This window comes from Panthera uncia, chromosome F1 (assembly GCF_023721935.1).
Source record: "Panthera uncia isolate 11264 chromosome F1, Puncia_PCG_1.0, whole genome shotgun sequence".
Lineage (NCBI taxonomy): Eukaryota > Metazoa > Chordata > Mammalia > Carnivora > Felidae > Panthera > Panthera uncia.
The window spans coordinates 50054408-50068140 of NC_064813.1; the positions used below are offsets into that span (position 1 = coordinate 50054408).

The window sequence follows — 13733 nt, forward strand, 5'->3', positions numbered from 1 at the left end:
GTTCATGCTCTGTCTCTCTCTGTCCCAAAAATTAAAAAAAAATAAATAAATAAAAAAATAAACATTAAAAGAATAAAAACTGGATGTGAGGGCCATCTGGCTGCGACATCTGTCACCCCATTGATCGCCAGGGTTGATTCGGCTGATCTGGCTGGCTCGGCGGGTGTCCCCTTCCTCCCTCACCGCTCCATGTGCGTCCCTCCCCAAGCTGCGTGCCCGGTGGAAGAGGACGACCTTCAAAAAAAATGAATAAAAACTGTAATATATAAATCTTCTCTGTGAAGACAGCTCTTCCCACAAGTAGGGATACCCGTTACTACCAGGCTCCAGAAGCACTGATGACATTTTTTAATGCATGGCTTCTTTCTCTCTTCCTGTAGGAAATATCATTTCCTGAGGGTAGGCGTCATTTTGCACATCTTTGTACTTTGCTTAGGGACTAATAAAATGTTTTGGATATTTAAATATTAAGAAACATTTGCTTTGATTTAGAAATAATTCAGTTTTAAATGTGCTAATAAAATTCAGGTACTTTAGATGATTTGGGTATGTGATTTAACTTTTTTTAATGTTTTATTTTTAAGAGAGACAGAGACAGAATGCGAGTGGGTTGGGGCAGAGAGAGAGGGAGACACAGAATCCGAAGCAGGCTCCAGGCTCCAAGCTCCGGGCTGTCAGCACAGAGCCTGACGCTGGTCTTGAACTCAAGAGCTGTGAGATCATGACCTGAGCCAAAGTCAGACGCTCAACCTACTGAGCCACCCAGCCACCCCATTTGGGTATGTGATTTAAAATGAAACCTCTTTTGGGGCGCCTGGGTGTCTCGGTTGAGCGTCCAGCTTCGGTTCAGGTCATGATCTCGTGGTTCGTGGGTGCTGACACGCTCAGAGCCTGGAGTCTGCTTTGAATTCTGTGTCTCCCTCTCTGTTCCTCCCCTACTTGTGCTCTGCCTCTCTCTCTCGCCTTAAAAAATAAATGAAAAAAAAAAACCATTAAAAAATTTTTAAATGAAACCTTTTTTAGTATTTGAACATAATTTTCCATCTTTTTGACTTCTATTTTGTTTTTGAGAGGACTACTTACAGATTAATTGGCATTCTTAGGAGTAAATATTCTTCTTTTTCTATGTAGTTGTTTTAAGGTACCTTGAGTCTTTTTTTTTTTTCACCAGTTTCATAAGACTTTAGCAAGTATGGCTTTAATTTTGTTTCCTTGTTTAGGTAGGTATTTCATGCACTCAGTCTGTTCTGGAAAGTTACCAGACACTAATTTCTTTGAAATTTCTTTTTTCTTTGTTCTCAGTCTATTCTATGTCTTACCTTTCGTATTTTATGTCTACTTTCTCCATATTTAATTTTTATTTTTTCTCAAGTCTGTATTCTAGTACACTAAGTTTTCTTCACCTTTAATAAGCCTTCTCTTTTTTTCCCAATGCCTTTGTCTTTATAAGGCCTGTTATCTTCTTTTTTAAATTTTATTTTTTCCACGGTAATTTGTAACTGTTCTATGGTTCCACATATCTTTTGTATTTAATAATTTTAATATATTTATTAAAAACCTTAATCTTATTCTAATCCAGTCACATGTATTGATGTGGCACATATCTACTTTTTTCCTTTTGCTATATAACTTGAGAAATTTAAGGATTGTGATTCTAACACATTCTCTGAAAACGTACATGATTGGCTTATTGCAAAAAAAAAAAATGTATCTGGCATGCAGCCATTAAATTCATAAATGTCCACTCCCTACCTCTTCTATCCCAATAGCAAAAAATTGGAATAAGTTTGGGTCATTTTTTTAGGGATCATAATTCATCCTGAGAGCCTTGCCACATGTTTATACTTGTTTTATTATTTGGTTATAGAACTTAAGATGCAGTAAAACTAATGACTCCACAATTCCAAAATATATTCTGAATCCCTGAGTAGATTACTTTGTGCTGATAGAACTTGGACAACAGGAAGTAGTAGTAAATACAGGTTTATTTTAAGTTATTTGCATACTAAGGTATGATACAGGGGGCCCTGGGTGTCTCAGTTGGTTAAGCATCCAACTCTTGATTTTGGCTCAAGTCATGATCTCATGGGTCATGAGATCGCGTCCCATGTCAGGCTCTGTGCTGACAGTGTGGAGCCTGCTTTGGATTCTCACTCTCCCTCTCTTTCTGCCCTTCCCCCTCCCCTGCGTGCTCTCTCTTTCTGTCTCTTTCAAAATAAACAAATATTTTACAAAATAGGTATGATAGATAAATTCAAGAAACCAGAACTTGTGACTTTAGTGAAGATTCTGGAAAGGCTAGTTGCTCTACATTGCAACCCTTACCATAAGGTAAAGGTAGTCTAATATCATAGATAACATAGATTTTCATATTTAACCTCGGTTTTCTAAAATTAAAAAGTTATAGGGAAGCAGAGGAAGCATTCATATTCAACAAATATTATTACAATTCGTATTCACAAGCATCAGTTGAGTTTAAGACACACTATATATAAGTTCTTTATGCAAAATTTTCATTAAATCTCCGTTATCCTTAAGAAAAGTATTATTTCACATTTACCTATAAAAAAACTAAAAAGATCGGTCCAAATCCCATAGCTTTTAAGTTCTGAAGTTAGTGTCTGACACTAAGTAGCTATTGTGCTAAGCCTAAAAATTTGAGTGTTAAATTCAGTCTATAATGTCATAGTAAAGCAAATAAATGGATATTGAGAGGGAAAAAAAATTTAAATGAGGGGCCATAAATTTCAAACTGCTAAGAAGGAGTATTTAGACAGCTCAGAATGGTATAAACATTTCAACATTCAACATAAATGTTGTCTCCCAAAAATACACTTCTTAAACCTTAAACTGTATTGCCCCTACTTTCAAAAGTGATATAATATTTATTAAGAATTCCATATTAAATTGCTGTGCTTTTAATCAGAGTATAAAAATGCCTTGGGGATTACAATAATTTCAACAAATTTTCTTTACTTCATGAAACTGTTTTCCTGTTTACTCATTTAAAAACAAATCTGAATGCTATGTGATGAAATATATTTTCTAATGCAGAACATTTTTTTTTTAATTTTTTTTTCAACGTTTTTTATTTATTTTTGGGACAGAGAGAGACAGAGCATGAACGGGGGAGGGGCAAAGAGAGAGGGAGGCACAGAATCGGAAACAGGCTCCGAGCCATCAGCCCAGAGCCTGACGCGGGGCTCGAACTCACGGACCACGAGATCGTGACCTGGCTGAAGTCGGACCTTAATCAACTGCGCCACCCAGGCGCCCCTCTAATGCAGAACATTTTAAAGGGACATATCTCCTAGGGAGGAACAGCTCCAAGAAGCAATCAACCCTTCTATTTAAGGCAATCTGCTCTCATGCTTTAGTGTAGAAGGGGTGGATGCATCATTTCCATGAAGTACCTAAAATAAAGAGGTCAAAGAAAATATTTAGGTTCTGAGACAGTCATATAAAGTCACAATATAAAATTGGTATAATTTCTCCTTGCTATATCCCTTCTAAGTTTTTAGGCATTATATTACAACTAAAAAAACCATCATAGGGATACCTGGGTAGCTCAGTTGGTGTCTGACTCTTGATTTCAGCTCAGGTCATGATCTCACAGTTCATGGGATAGAGCTCCCAGTCAGACTCCATGCTGACAGTGTGGAGCTTGCTTAGGATTCTTTCTGCCTCTCTGTCTTCCTCTCCCCCACCCCCCATTTGTGCATTCTCTCTCTCTCTCTCAAAATAAATAAATACACTTTAAAAAGACATATTGTGGGGGTGCCTGGGTGGCTCAGTCAGTTAAGCATCTGACTTTGGCTCAAGTCTTGTACTCACGTTTCGTGAATTTGATTCCCACATCGGGTTCTGTGCTGACTGCCCACAGCCTAGAGCCTGCTTTGGATTCTGTGTCTCCCTCTCTCTCTGCCCCTCCTCTGCTTGCACACTGTCTCTTTCTCAAAAACAAATAAAGATAAAAAAAAAAAAAAGACACACTGTAAATAGTGCAAAAAAAGGAGCAATGTTAGTAAAGACTAACATAACTCTTTTTGCCTCTCAACTCTTTATCAGTCTGAAATTACCAATGTACATAAACTAGGATATCTGATTTCATTTCCTATCTCATGATCACTTAAAAACAATGTAAATAGGGGCACCTAGGAGGCTCAGTTGGTAAAGCATCCAACTTAGGCTCAGGTCATGATCTTGTAGTTTGTAGGTTTGAGCACTGCGTTGGGCTCTGTGCTGACAGCTCAGAGCCTGGAGCCTGCTTGGGATTCTGTGTCTCCTTCTCTCTGCCCTTCCCTGCTCACGCTCTGTCTCTCTCTCAAAAATAAACATTAAAAAAAAGACAAAATGTAAATAAATACATAAATCTAATTTAAAATTGAAAGATATTTTTTCCACCATGAAAATGCTTTAGTGGTGGTATCTATACAGCAGGTGATGTCAAGACAGGAGCAAGTATATACACAGTGAGACATAGTTGTTGGGGAAGAGGTTGTGAGTGATGAAGTTCACAAGGCGTCCATGCCGTACCAGGTACCAGACAGTTGTAGACCACCTCCTCATCCTTCTCCTCAAACTTACTGTCCTCTTCAGCTGTGGTGTCCTGGAACTACTGGTACTTGGACACAAGGTCATTCGTGTTGCTTTTGGCCTCGGTGAACTCGATCTCATCCATGCCCTTCCTCGTGTACTGGTGTAAAATGACCTTGCACCTGAACATGGCCAGGAGCTGTTCCAAGATGTGCTTTAACAGTTCCTCATTGGTCTTGCTGTTGCAGGTGAAGGTGGTGGACATATTTAGCCCCTCGGGTAGGATGTCACAGAGAACTGTTTTCGTGTTGTTGGGGATCCACTTGACAAAATAGCTGCTGTTCTTGTTTTGGAAGTTAAGCATGTCAACCTTAAATAAAACAAATAGTAATCTAGTTAAACAAAAATGAGTTTATTTGGGAATAATGGGAGACTGCAATTTGGGACAACAAATTCTGGAGAACCATAGGCAATCCCAAAGAGATAAAGGAAGCTAGCTTTTATTAAGTTGCAGAAGGAAATTGGGGAGGGTTGTTTTAAGTATTAAGTTCATTGGAAGAGAATGAGAGTTTGAGATTGTGACAGCTTCTCATGGGCTGCAAGTGGTGGACAGTTTGTTTGTTACTGGGGTACACAGAAATCTTCCAACTTCTTGTTGGTCATGTAAGCTGAGAGAAGTACCTGTGTGAGAGCTCTCCCTTCATGGCTTCCTGACTCCATATTAAGTCAGGTTTCCTTCACTCATTCTCACAAGTGTCTGCTCATCTACCTTCTTCATGGACATGTGGTCCCTGAAGATGGCTCTTTTATACTCTTACACCCTCAAACAGAATTTCACCTGGTTTCTGTTTACTTTATTGTAAACTGGCTGTGATATAATTTTTTTTCCATCTTGTTATTATCACAACTTGTAAAATTCCAAATTTATCATTTCCAAAAGTTTATTCCCAATATAGATGACAAATATCGATTTAAAACAATATTTAAACCAAGACAACATCAAAAGTGTCATAAGATTTATAATATTTTTGCTAGAATCTGAACTTTTGTAGACATAAAAAAGCATTGTATATAGATAAAATTTATTTTTTTAATGTTTCTGTCTTAGCCTACAAAGTAGAACCTCCGAAATAATATTTAGAAGTCATGATTTCATTATCATTAATATATCATGTAATAACATTATTTAAATCCAGAAATTTATTAAGATGCCTTTGTATATTCTCTCTGAAACTCATCATTTCTCTGCACATCATTCTTCTATCTTGGCATCCTTTAATTTCTATTTCCTTTCAATATTCTAATATTAAAATGGTTCCTTTTAATATGTTCTAAAGAATGTTACATTCTACAAGTAGAGGTAACATAAATAACCCAAATTCAAGTAGGAAGTAAGATGTCCATGAGAGAGTCCAAAGTGCTCCTGAAACTGAATTAAAAACAAGTCCATTGTTAGGTGTATGTGTCTCTACATAAAAGATGGTATTTGATTTGGTCCTTTTAAAAGGACAGTCACAACTCTGATCCCCATACTATTTTCTGGGACACAGCTATTTGATAAAGTGTTCATTAGGGGGACTGACTTGTCCTTCAGTGTGTTTGCTAAATATGGAGGTGGTTTTGTTGGTGACTCTCTTACTCATTAAGAATCTATTCAAATTATACTCTTGACTTTAATAAAACACAATTTCCAAATGCTTTTTTTTTAACAAAGTCTGAGTGTCAAGAACCCTTCCTCTTTAGGTAAAAGATAAAATACAAGTAAAACCTACACATAAAATATTGCCTGAGAAAATATTTTTAAAAAGAAACATGTTTTATCATAAAGAATTACTACCATTTGGTTTAATCTGAGATAATCTCATTTGATTAATACATTTATATAAACCAAAAACCTTACTAGGTGGGCACATGCGTGTCTGTGACCCCTATTTACTTAAGAGGGAATCTGATCAGAGGAAGAAGAAATTTTTATGCAAATTTCCATCTTTATAAAATTCATTGATTTACCATTTATATCTTTTCCACTTGATTTGGGAAAATGCAATTACGTGATAAATGTCCTTTTCTTATAGACAACCTATGTTGTTTATCCTATTTGTTGATTAATGGCCATTTGGGGCATGTTAATACCAATTACTTGCTTCATATCCTTTTCATCTCAAGTTCTCCAAGAAGGGAGTGCTCCTCTCCAGCCCCATAGATCCACACCACTTTCTTCTTCCCCCTCCTCCAGTTTCCTTCAAGGTCACCTCCTCCAAGTGGCTTATCCTAACCACTCTTTTTACAACCGCATCCCTTTTACTAAAACGTGTCTTATTTCTCAGCTACATTTTTTTCTCCATAACATACATCGCCTTCTACATTACTGTAAGATTAGCTTTGAAAAATTTGGTTGTTTTTCACCACCAGAGTACGAGGTCCATGAAAGAAGTTTTGTTTGCTTACAGAAATACCCCACTGATGTGGCAGGCATTTAACAGGTGTTTTTTGACTGGCTGAATGAAAGGCATCCCAGTACTGCCAAAACATTGTACAGCAAGTTGTTTCACTAAAGCCTCGTTCTGTCACAGTCTTATAAGGAGCGCAGCTCTGCAGCCGACCCTCTCTGCTTGCATTCTACCTACATTGTAAACACACGAACTATTTCAAAGCAAACAGCATGTCAAAAAGTCAAGCCCATGCTCTCCTTATATCCTAAAAGAACAATGCCTAATCCATAGCAGTTTATTTTTTGCAGAAAGTGCACACATAAAAGAAAAGGTAGAAGATGAGTCTTCTCACATACTACTGAGATGAGCGAAAGAAGGGTTAAATAAAAACCTTTTTACTATAAAAAGCTTTTATAAAAAGCTTTTCGGGGCGCCTGGGTGGCTCAGTCGGTTAAGCGTCCAACTTCAGCTCAGGTCATGATCTCGCGGTCTGCGAGTCGAGCCCCGCGTCGGGCTCTGGGCTGATGACTCAGAGCCTGGATCCTGCTTCCGATTCTGTGTTTCCCTCTCTCTCTGCCCCTCCCCCCATTCATGCTGTGTCTCTCTCTGTTTCAAAAATAAATAAACGTTAAAAAAAATTTTTTTTAAATAAAAAAAAATAATAAATAAAAAAATAAAAAGCTTTTATTTATTTTGAAGTAAAAAGCTTTTATTTCAAAAATGAACACGGGATATGCATTGTTTTTAAAAAGTGAATAAGCTAAGTGACAGTAGACTTTCATTTTTGTAATTGCTTTTTGAAGGTACTTCTTCCCCCTTATTTCTCCTGCATTTATTCCATGTTCTTTTGGTTTCACCCATTTCTTCAATAACTTCACTCAATAACCTCCCCTGAGAAAACTGCCTCTTACAGTGCTTTGATGGTGCTTCCTTCTGAAGATGGTATCACTGAAACTGATAAATCACTTCCGAGAAATATATTTGGCAACTTGGCATACCTCTCCTTCATTTACAGATGTTTCCATTTCATTTCTACCATTTCTTATAAAAATATATCTAGGTGAATTAATTACTGTAAGCAAGCATCAGAATTAAGTGTAGACGGCACCCATGTGAAAAGCTCACAGGTCTAATGATGGATGTTATTTATGCAAAGACCCAGATTCAATGTACCTAGTTATATGGAAAACTCATTTTGGAAAACTTGGCACTTCTTAAATATTTAATAACACTAGGGATTCTTCTAATATTTTAGAAGAAATCTATATCTCCTCTATTTTCCATTACCAAACAAAAGAGCAAAAATTTCCAATAGAAAAAATAAACCATATTGCATATACTATATGCATATATAACATATACTATATACTACATACATTATACTAAATATATAGTCTCATAACTCCCTCAAAGCCCTCAATTTTTCTTTCTCATCAGAACGACATGAGTAATTAAAAATTATTTTCCTAGGTTATTATCTCTCTCTGGATTTTACTTTTCCTGTGAGATTAATCAGTCCCCTCCAATTGTTTATAATTTATCATCTCTTTACACTTCCATGTTTGTTATGACTTAGCCAGTCAATTACCTCTCTTAGTCAATCCTATCTTTTCTTTCTCGTGGTTCTAGTACTGATTTTATACATATTTACAGACAAATAAGAGCAGAGATAACGATTAGTAATGCCATTTTAGGTAACAATTTTGATTTGTAAAAATTTTACTTGAAGTTTAAGAAGTATTACATTTTCCACTGATGATCATTTTTCATCCCCAATGGAAGTACCCTAATGCCAGACCCTAATATTTCTTCATATATGACACACACCCTCATATCTAGCAAATGTATTTACTTTCTAGTTTCTAGAATAAGTAAAAGACATAATAGTTAAGCCTTGAATGATTGTGAGAGATACAGCTTTGCTCCATATTTACTTTGTAAAAGGGACTGAAAATGAACCATTGTTTAAATATTGTTTTGTGCTATTTTTGTCTTCTATAAGTCTTGCTTTCTGATATTCATCATGACAAATAAGAAGTGCTCCAAACAGGACAATTTATGATTATGTTCTCCTTAGTCTTTTTACCCTGAAAAAAGAATCTTTTTATAGGAAGGATAGAGAGAATATAAAAGGAAATACCATTGTTTCACTACCAAAAGATCTACTTGCTAATATATAGAAATTTATTTGTTATTATTTGTAAAATATCAACACATACATACGAGTTACTTCTCAAGTCTTGACATATATATAACAATCATTTAACGAAGCATTCTGAAAAAACACCTGTTAATATCTGAAGCATCAAATTAAAAGTTTATACAAATATTGGTCTCCTTGGTCATAGTTATTTAAAAACTTTTCTTCAATACTTAACAAAATGAACCTAAACATTTATTTCCCCTATATCTATTTCTGGATAGACAGATGTTATCTATTTCTGAATAGGAGTCTAGACTGCTAATAGTATATGCTTTTCAAGGTTAGACTCTTTACTTTTAAGATTATTGATCTTGCATATATTTCTACTAAAATTAAGATTTTTCTATCAAACTGTTTTATAACTATCATAAATTAAATATTAATAAAACTGTAGGTGCTTTACAGTTACGGGAATAGGTAAATGACCAAATCATGTTGGAGTGTTCTGGTTTTCTTGAGCTATAAAAAAAGAAGACGAGGTACTAATTTTAGTTAGTAAAATTGTGTTGCAAAACATGAAGAACGAATATCTACCTTATCTATTACAAAATGTTTGCCTTTTAATATCACTTAATTTCAAACATCACTTAATTTTAAAATGCCCTTGGGTATAAATTGTACAACATGTTACACTACGTTATACAAGAACTAAAATAACCTTTACTCGAAGTTGGCAACACTTCAATTAATGCCAGGAATGGGAAAAGAAACACTATAAAAAGTCAGAGTCATTAATAGATTAAAGACTTAAATGTAAGATCTAAAACCATAAAACTCATAGAAGACAACATAGGGAAAAAACTCCTAGACATTGGCCTTGGCAATGATTTCTTGGATATGACACCAAAAGCACAAGCAATAAAAGCAGATATAGACAAGTGAGATTATATCAAACTAAGAAGTTTCTGTACAGCAAAGGAAATAATCAACAAAATGAAAAAACAACCTACAGAATGGAAGAAAACATTTGCAACCTATATATCCAATAAAATGTTCATATGCAATGAAGATGTTATATAAAGAACATCTACCACTCAGTAGTAAAAATCCAAATAATCCAACTTAAAAAAAGGCAAAGGAAATGAATATATATTTCTCCCAAGAAACATACAAATGACCAAAAAATATATGAAAAGATGCTCAACATAATTAATCATCAGAGGAATGCAAATCAAAACCACAATGAGATACCACCTCATGCCTGTTAAGATGAAGTTTATTTTAAAAAAAAAGATAATTGTTGGTGAGTATATGGATAAAAGGAAACTCATACAACACTGGAAGAAATGGATATTGCTTGATTCATTATGGAGAATAGCACAGAGGTTCCTCAAAAAATTAAAAATAGAACTGTCATGTGATCTAGCAATCCCACTTCTGGGTACATACACAAAGGAATTCCATAAAATGGATTATTCAGTCTTAAAAGTAAAGGAAATCATGTCTTTTGTGACGATATGGATAAACCTGGACATTATTCTAAGTGAAATAAGTCAGACACAGTGAGACAAACTACACAATACCTTCCATAAAGAATTGAAAATAGTCAAGTGTATATAGAAGGAGATAGCAAAATGCTGTTTTCCAGAGACTGGGGGAAGGGAGAAAGGAGAGGTATTAGTTAAAGGGCACAAATTTTGGTTACACAAGTGAATTAATTCTAGGTATCTACTACTATAATGGCAATTGTTAATAGTGTATAATTTTAAAACTTATGTTAAGTATTAATATTATAAATAATAATCATAATCATAAGAGGACGAGAAAAAACTTTTAAAGGTGATGTATAGGTTTATGCAAAAGACTGGTGTGATGGTTTCATGAGTATATAATTATCTTTAAATTTATAAAGCTATAAACATAAATTATGTAGTTTTATATACCAAAAATAGATTAATGAAAATCATCATTATTATAGATTAAATATGTATTATTGTATTAATATAAAACAAAGAAGCAATCAATAAATTTAAAAGGTAACCTACAAAATAAAAGAAAATGCTGGTAAACTCTATATCTGATAATATATAGTTTATAATATAATATATATCTACACAACATATGTAGAACTCATACAACTAAATAGCAAAGACTAAATAATCCAATTTTAAAATGGACAAAGGATCTGAATAGACATTTTTCCAAAGGAGACATCTAAATGGTCAATTAAGTACAAGAAAATGTGTTCAACTAACAGTGAACTATCTAACAGGGACATTTTTTAAAAGTCCTATTCATATTAGCAACAAAAGAATAAAATACTTAGGAATTGCCTTACGTAAAGAAATGAAAGATTCAGACACTAACATATGAAATACTAGTAAGGGAAATATAAAAAGACATAAATAAATGGAAAGACATTATGCATTCATGGACTGGAAGAATTAATATTATTAAAATATACATACTACTAAAAGTGATCTACAAATTTAATTCACCACTTTCAAAATCCCATAATTTCTACAAAAGTAGAAAAAACAATCCTAAAATTTAAATAGTACCCCAAAACTCTGTATAAGCAAAGCAACTTTGACAAGAAAACCAAAGCTGGAAGCATTACACTTCCTGACTTCAAATCACATTACAAAGCTATAGTTATTAAGATAGTGTGACACTAGCATAAAAAATATATAAAGTCCACTGAAATAGAGTAGAGAACCCAGAAATAAACCCACACATTCTAGTCAGCTGAACCTTGACAAAGGTTCCAGGGACAAACAATGAGGAAAGGATACTCTTCAACAACTGCTGTTAGCAAAACTGATATCTACTTGCAAAAGAATGGAATGGGACCACTATCATACCATACTCAAAACTGACTCAAAATGTAAGGCCTGAAACTACAAAATTCTCAGAAAAAAAAAAAACAGAAGGGAAAACCTTGACCTTGATCTTGGCAATAATTGTTTGGATATGGGACCCAAAACATAAGCAACAAAAGAAAAAAATAGACAAGTGGGATTACTTCAAGCTAAAAAAGCTACTGTACCACAAAGGAAATAATCAGAATGGTAAGAAAACCTATAAAATGGAAAAAATATTTTGAAGCATATATCCAATAAAGGGTTAACATACAAAATATATGATGAATTCATATACACTCAATATCAAAATGAAAATAATTAACAAAATGGCCAAAGGACACGAAATAGAAACTTCTCAAAAAAAGAAATTTCGTTGACTAACAGATATATGAAAAAGTGCTCAATATCTCTCATCATTAGGAAAATGCAAATTAAAACCACAATAAGATGTCACCTTAGAATGGCTATTATAAAAAGGACAATGGATAAGAAGTGTTGGTGAGGATATGGAGTAAAGGGATCTTTGTATGTGTCTGGCGGGAATATAAATGAGTCCAGCCATTACATAAAATAGTATGGCAGTTCCTCAAGTAATTAAAAATAGAATTACCATGAGATCCAGAAATCTAGTTTCTGGGTATATCGAAAGGATCTAAAATCAGGATTGTGAAGATACATCTGTATGTTCATGTTTTCTGCAGCAGTATTCACAGTAGACTATTTATGGAAACAACCTACATGTCATTTGACAGATGAATGAATGAAGAAAATGTTTTATGGATAGATGGATATTGATAGAATAATGTCTCTCTCTATATCTCTGTGTGTCTCTGCCTTTCTCTATATATTATAATACATATAATATATATGTATGTTACACACTGGATTATTATTCATACTTAAAAAAGAAAATTCTGTCATTTTGAGGTAATATGGATAGAACTGGATAGAACACTGTGCTAAATGAAATAAGTAAGACACAGAAGAAGAAATGCTCTATGCCCTCACATATGGAAACTAAAATAATCAAACTCATAGAAATACAGACTAGAATGGGGCTTGATGGAGGGGAAGTGGATGATGTTGGTTAAAGTGTAGACAGTTTCACTTATGCAGGATAATAAATTCCAGAAATTGAAAGTATAGCATGGTAAAGATAGTTAACAGTAATGCATTATATACTTAAAATTTGAGGAGAGAGATCTTAAATTAAATCCACTCCCCACACTTGGAGCTCCTGGGTGGCTCAGTGGTTACACATTCAACTTCAGCTGACGTCATGATTTCACGGTTTGTGAGTTCGAACCCCCCGCGAAGGGCTCTGTGCTGACAGTGCAGAGCCCTCTTGGGATTCTGTGTCTCTACCTCTCTCTCTGCTCCCCCTCCCCTCCCCCCCACACCCCCCCCCGGCCGACTCATGCTGTGTGTGTGTGTGTGTGTGTGTGTGTGTTAAAAATAAACATTTAAAAAAAATTTAAATCTCACCACACACATGAACATAACATGCAGTGGACACTATGCAAAGGTAATGAATATATTAATTAGCTTGATTGTGGTGATGTTTTACAATGTATATACTTCATCAAGTTGTGTATCTTAGATATGCAATTTTTATAGATGAAGATATTTCAGTAAAGCTGTTAAAAAAAATGCCCTGGGGTTTCTTCCTTGACCAACTTCTTAATCTACATTGACATCCTAGGTGATTTCATTCAGCTGAATGACTAAAAATACTATCTTATTTTCATGATTCCCAAA

The 13733-nt window shown here is 34.6% G+C and overlaps 1 protein-coding gene across 1 annotated transcript; it reads right to left on the bottom strand.

Annotated features, from left to right (window-relative positions):
• Positions 1-4615: 4615 nt before the first annotated feature.
• On the bottom strand, positions 4616-5320 carry LOC125925515 (tubulin beta chain-like). The gene is made up of 2 exons (XM_049634556.1): positions 5288-5320; positions 4616-4906 (listed from the first exon to the last, which is right to left on the bottom strand). Exons 1-2 carry the CDS (start codon positions 5318-5320, stop codon positions 4616-4618), a joined length of 324 nt encoding a protein of 107 aa, XP_049490513.1.
• Positions 5321-13733: the final 8413 nt, after the last annotated feature.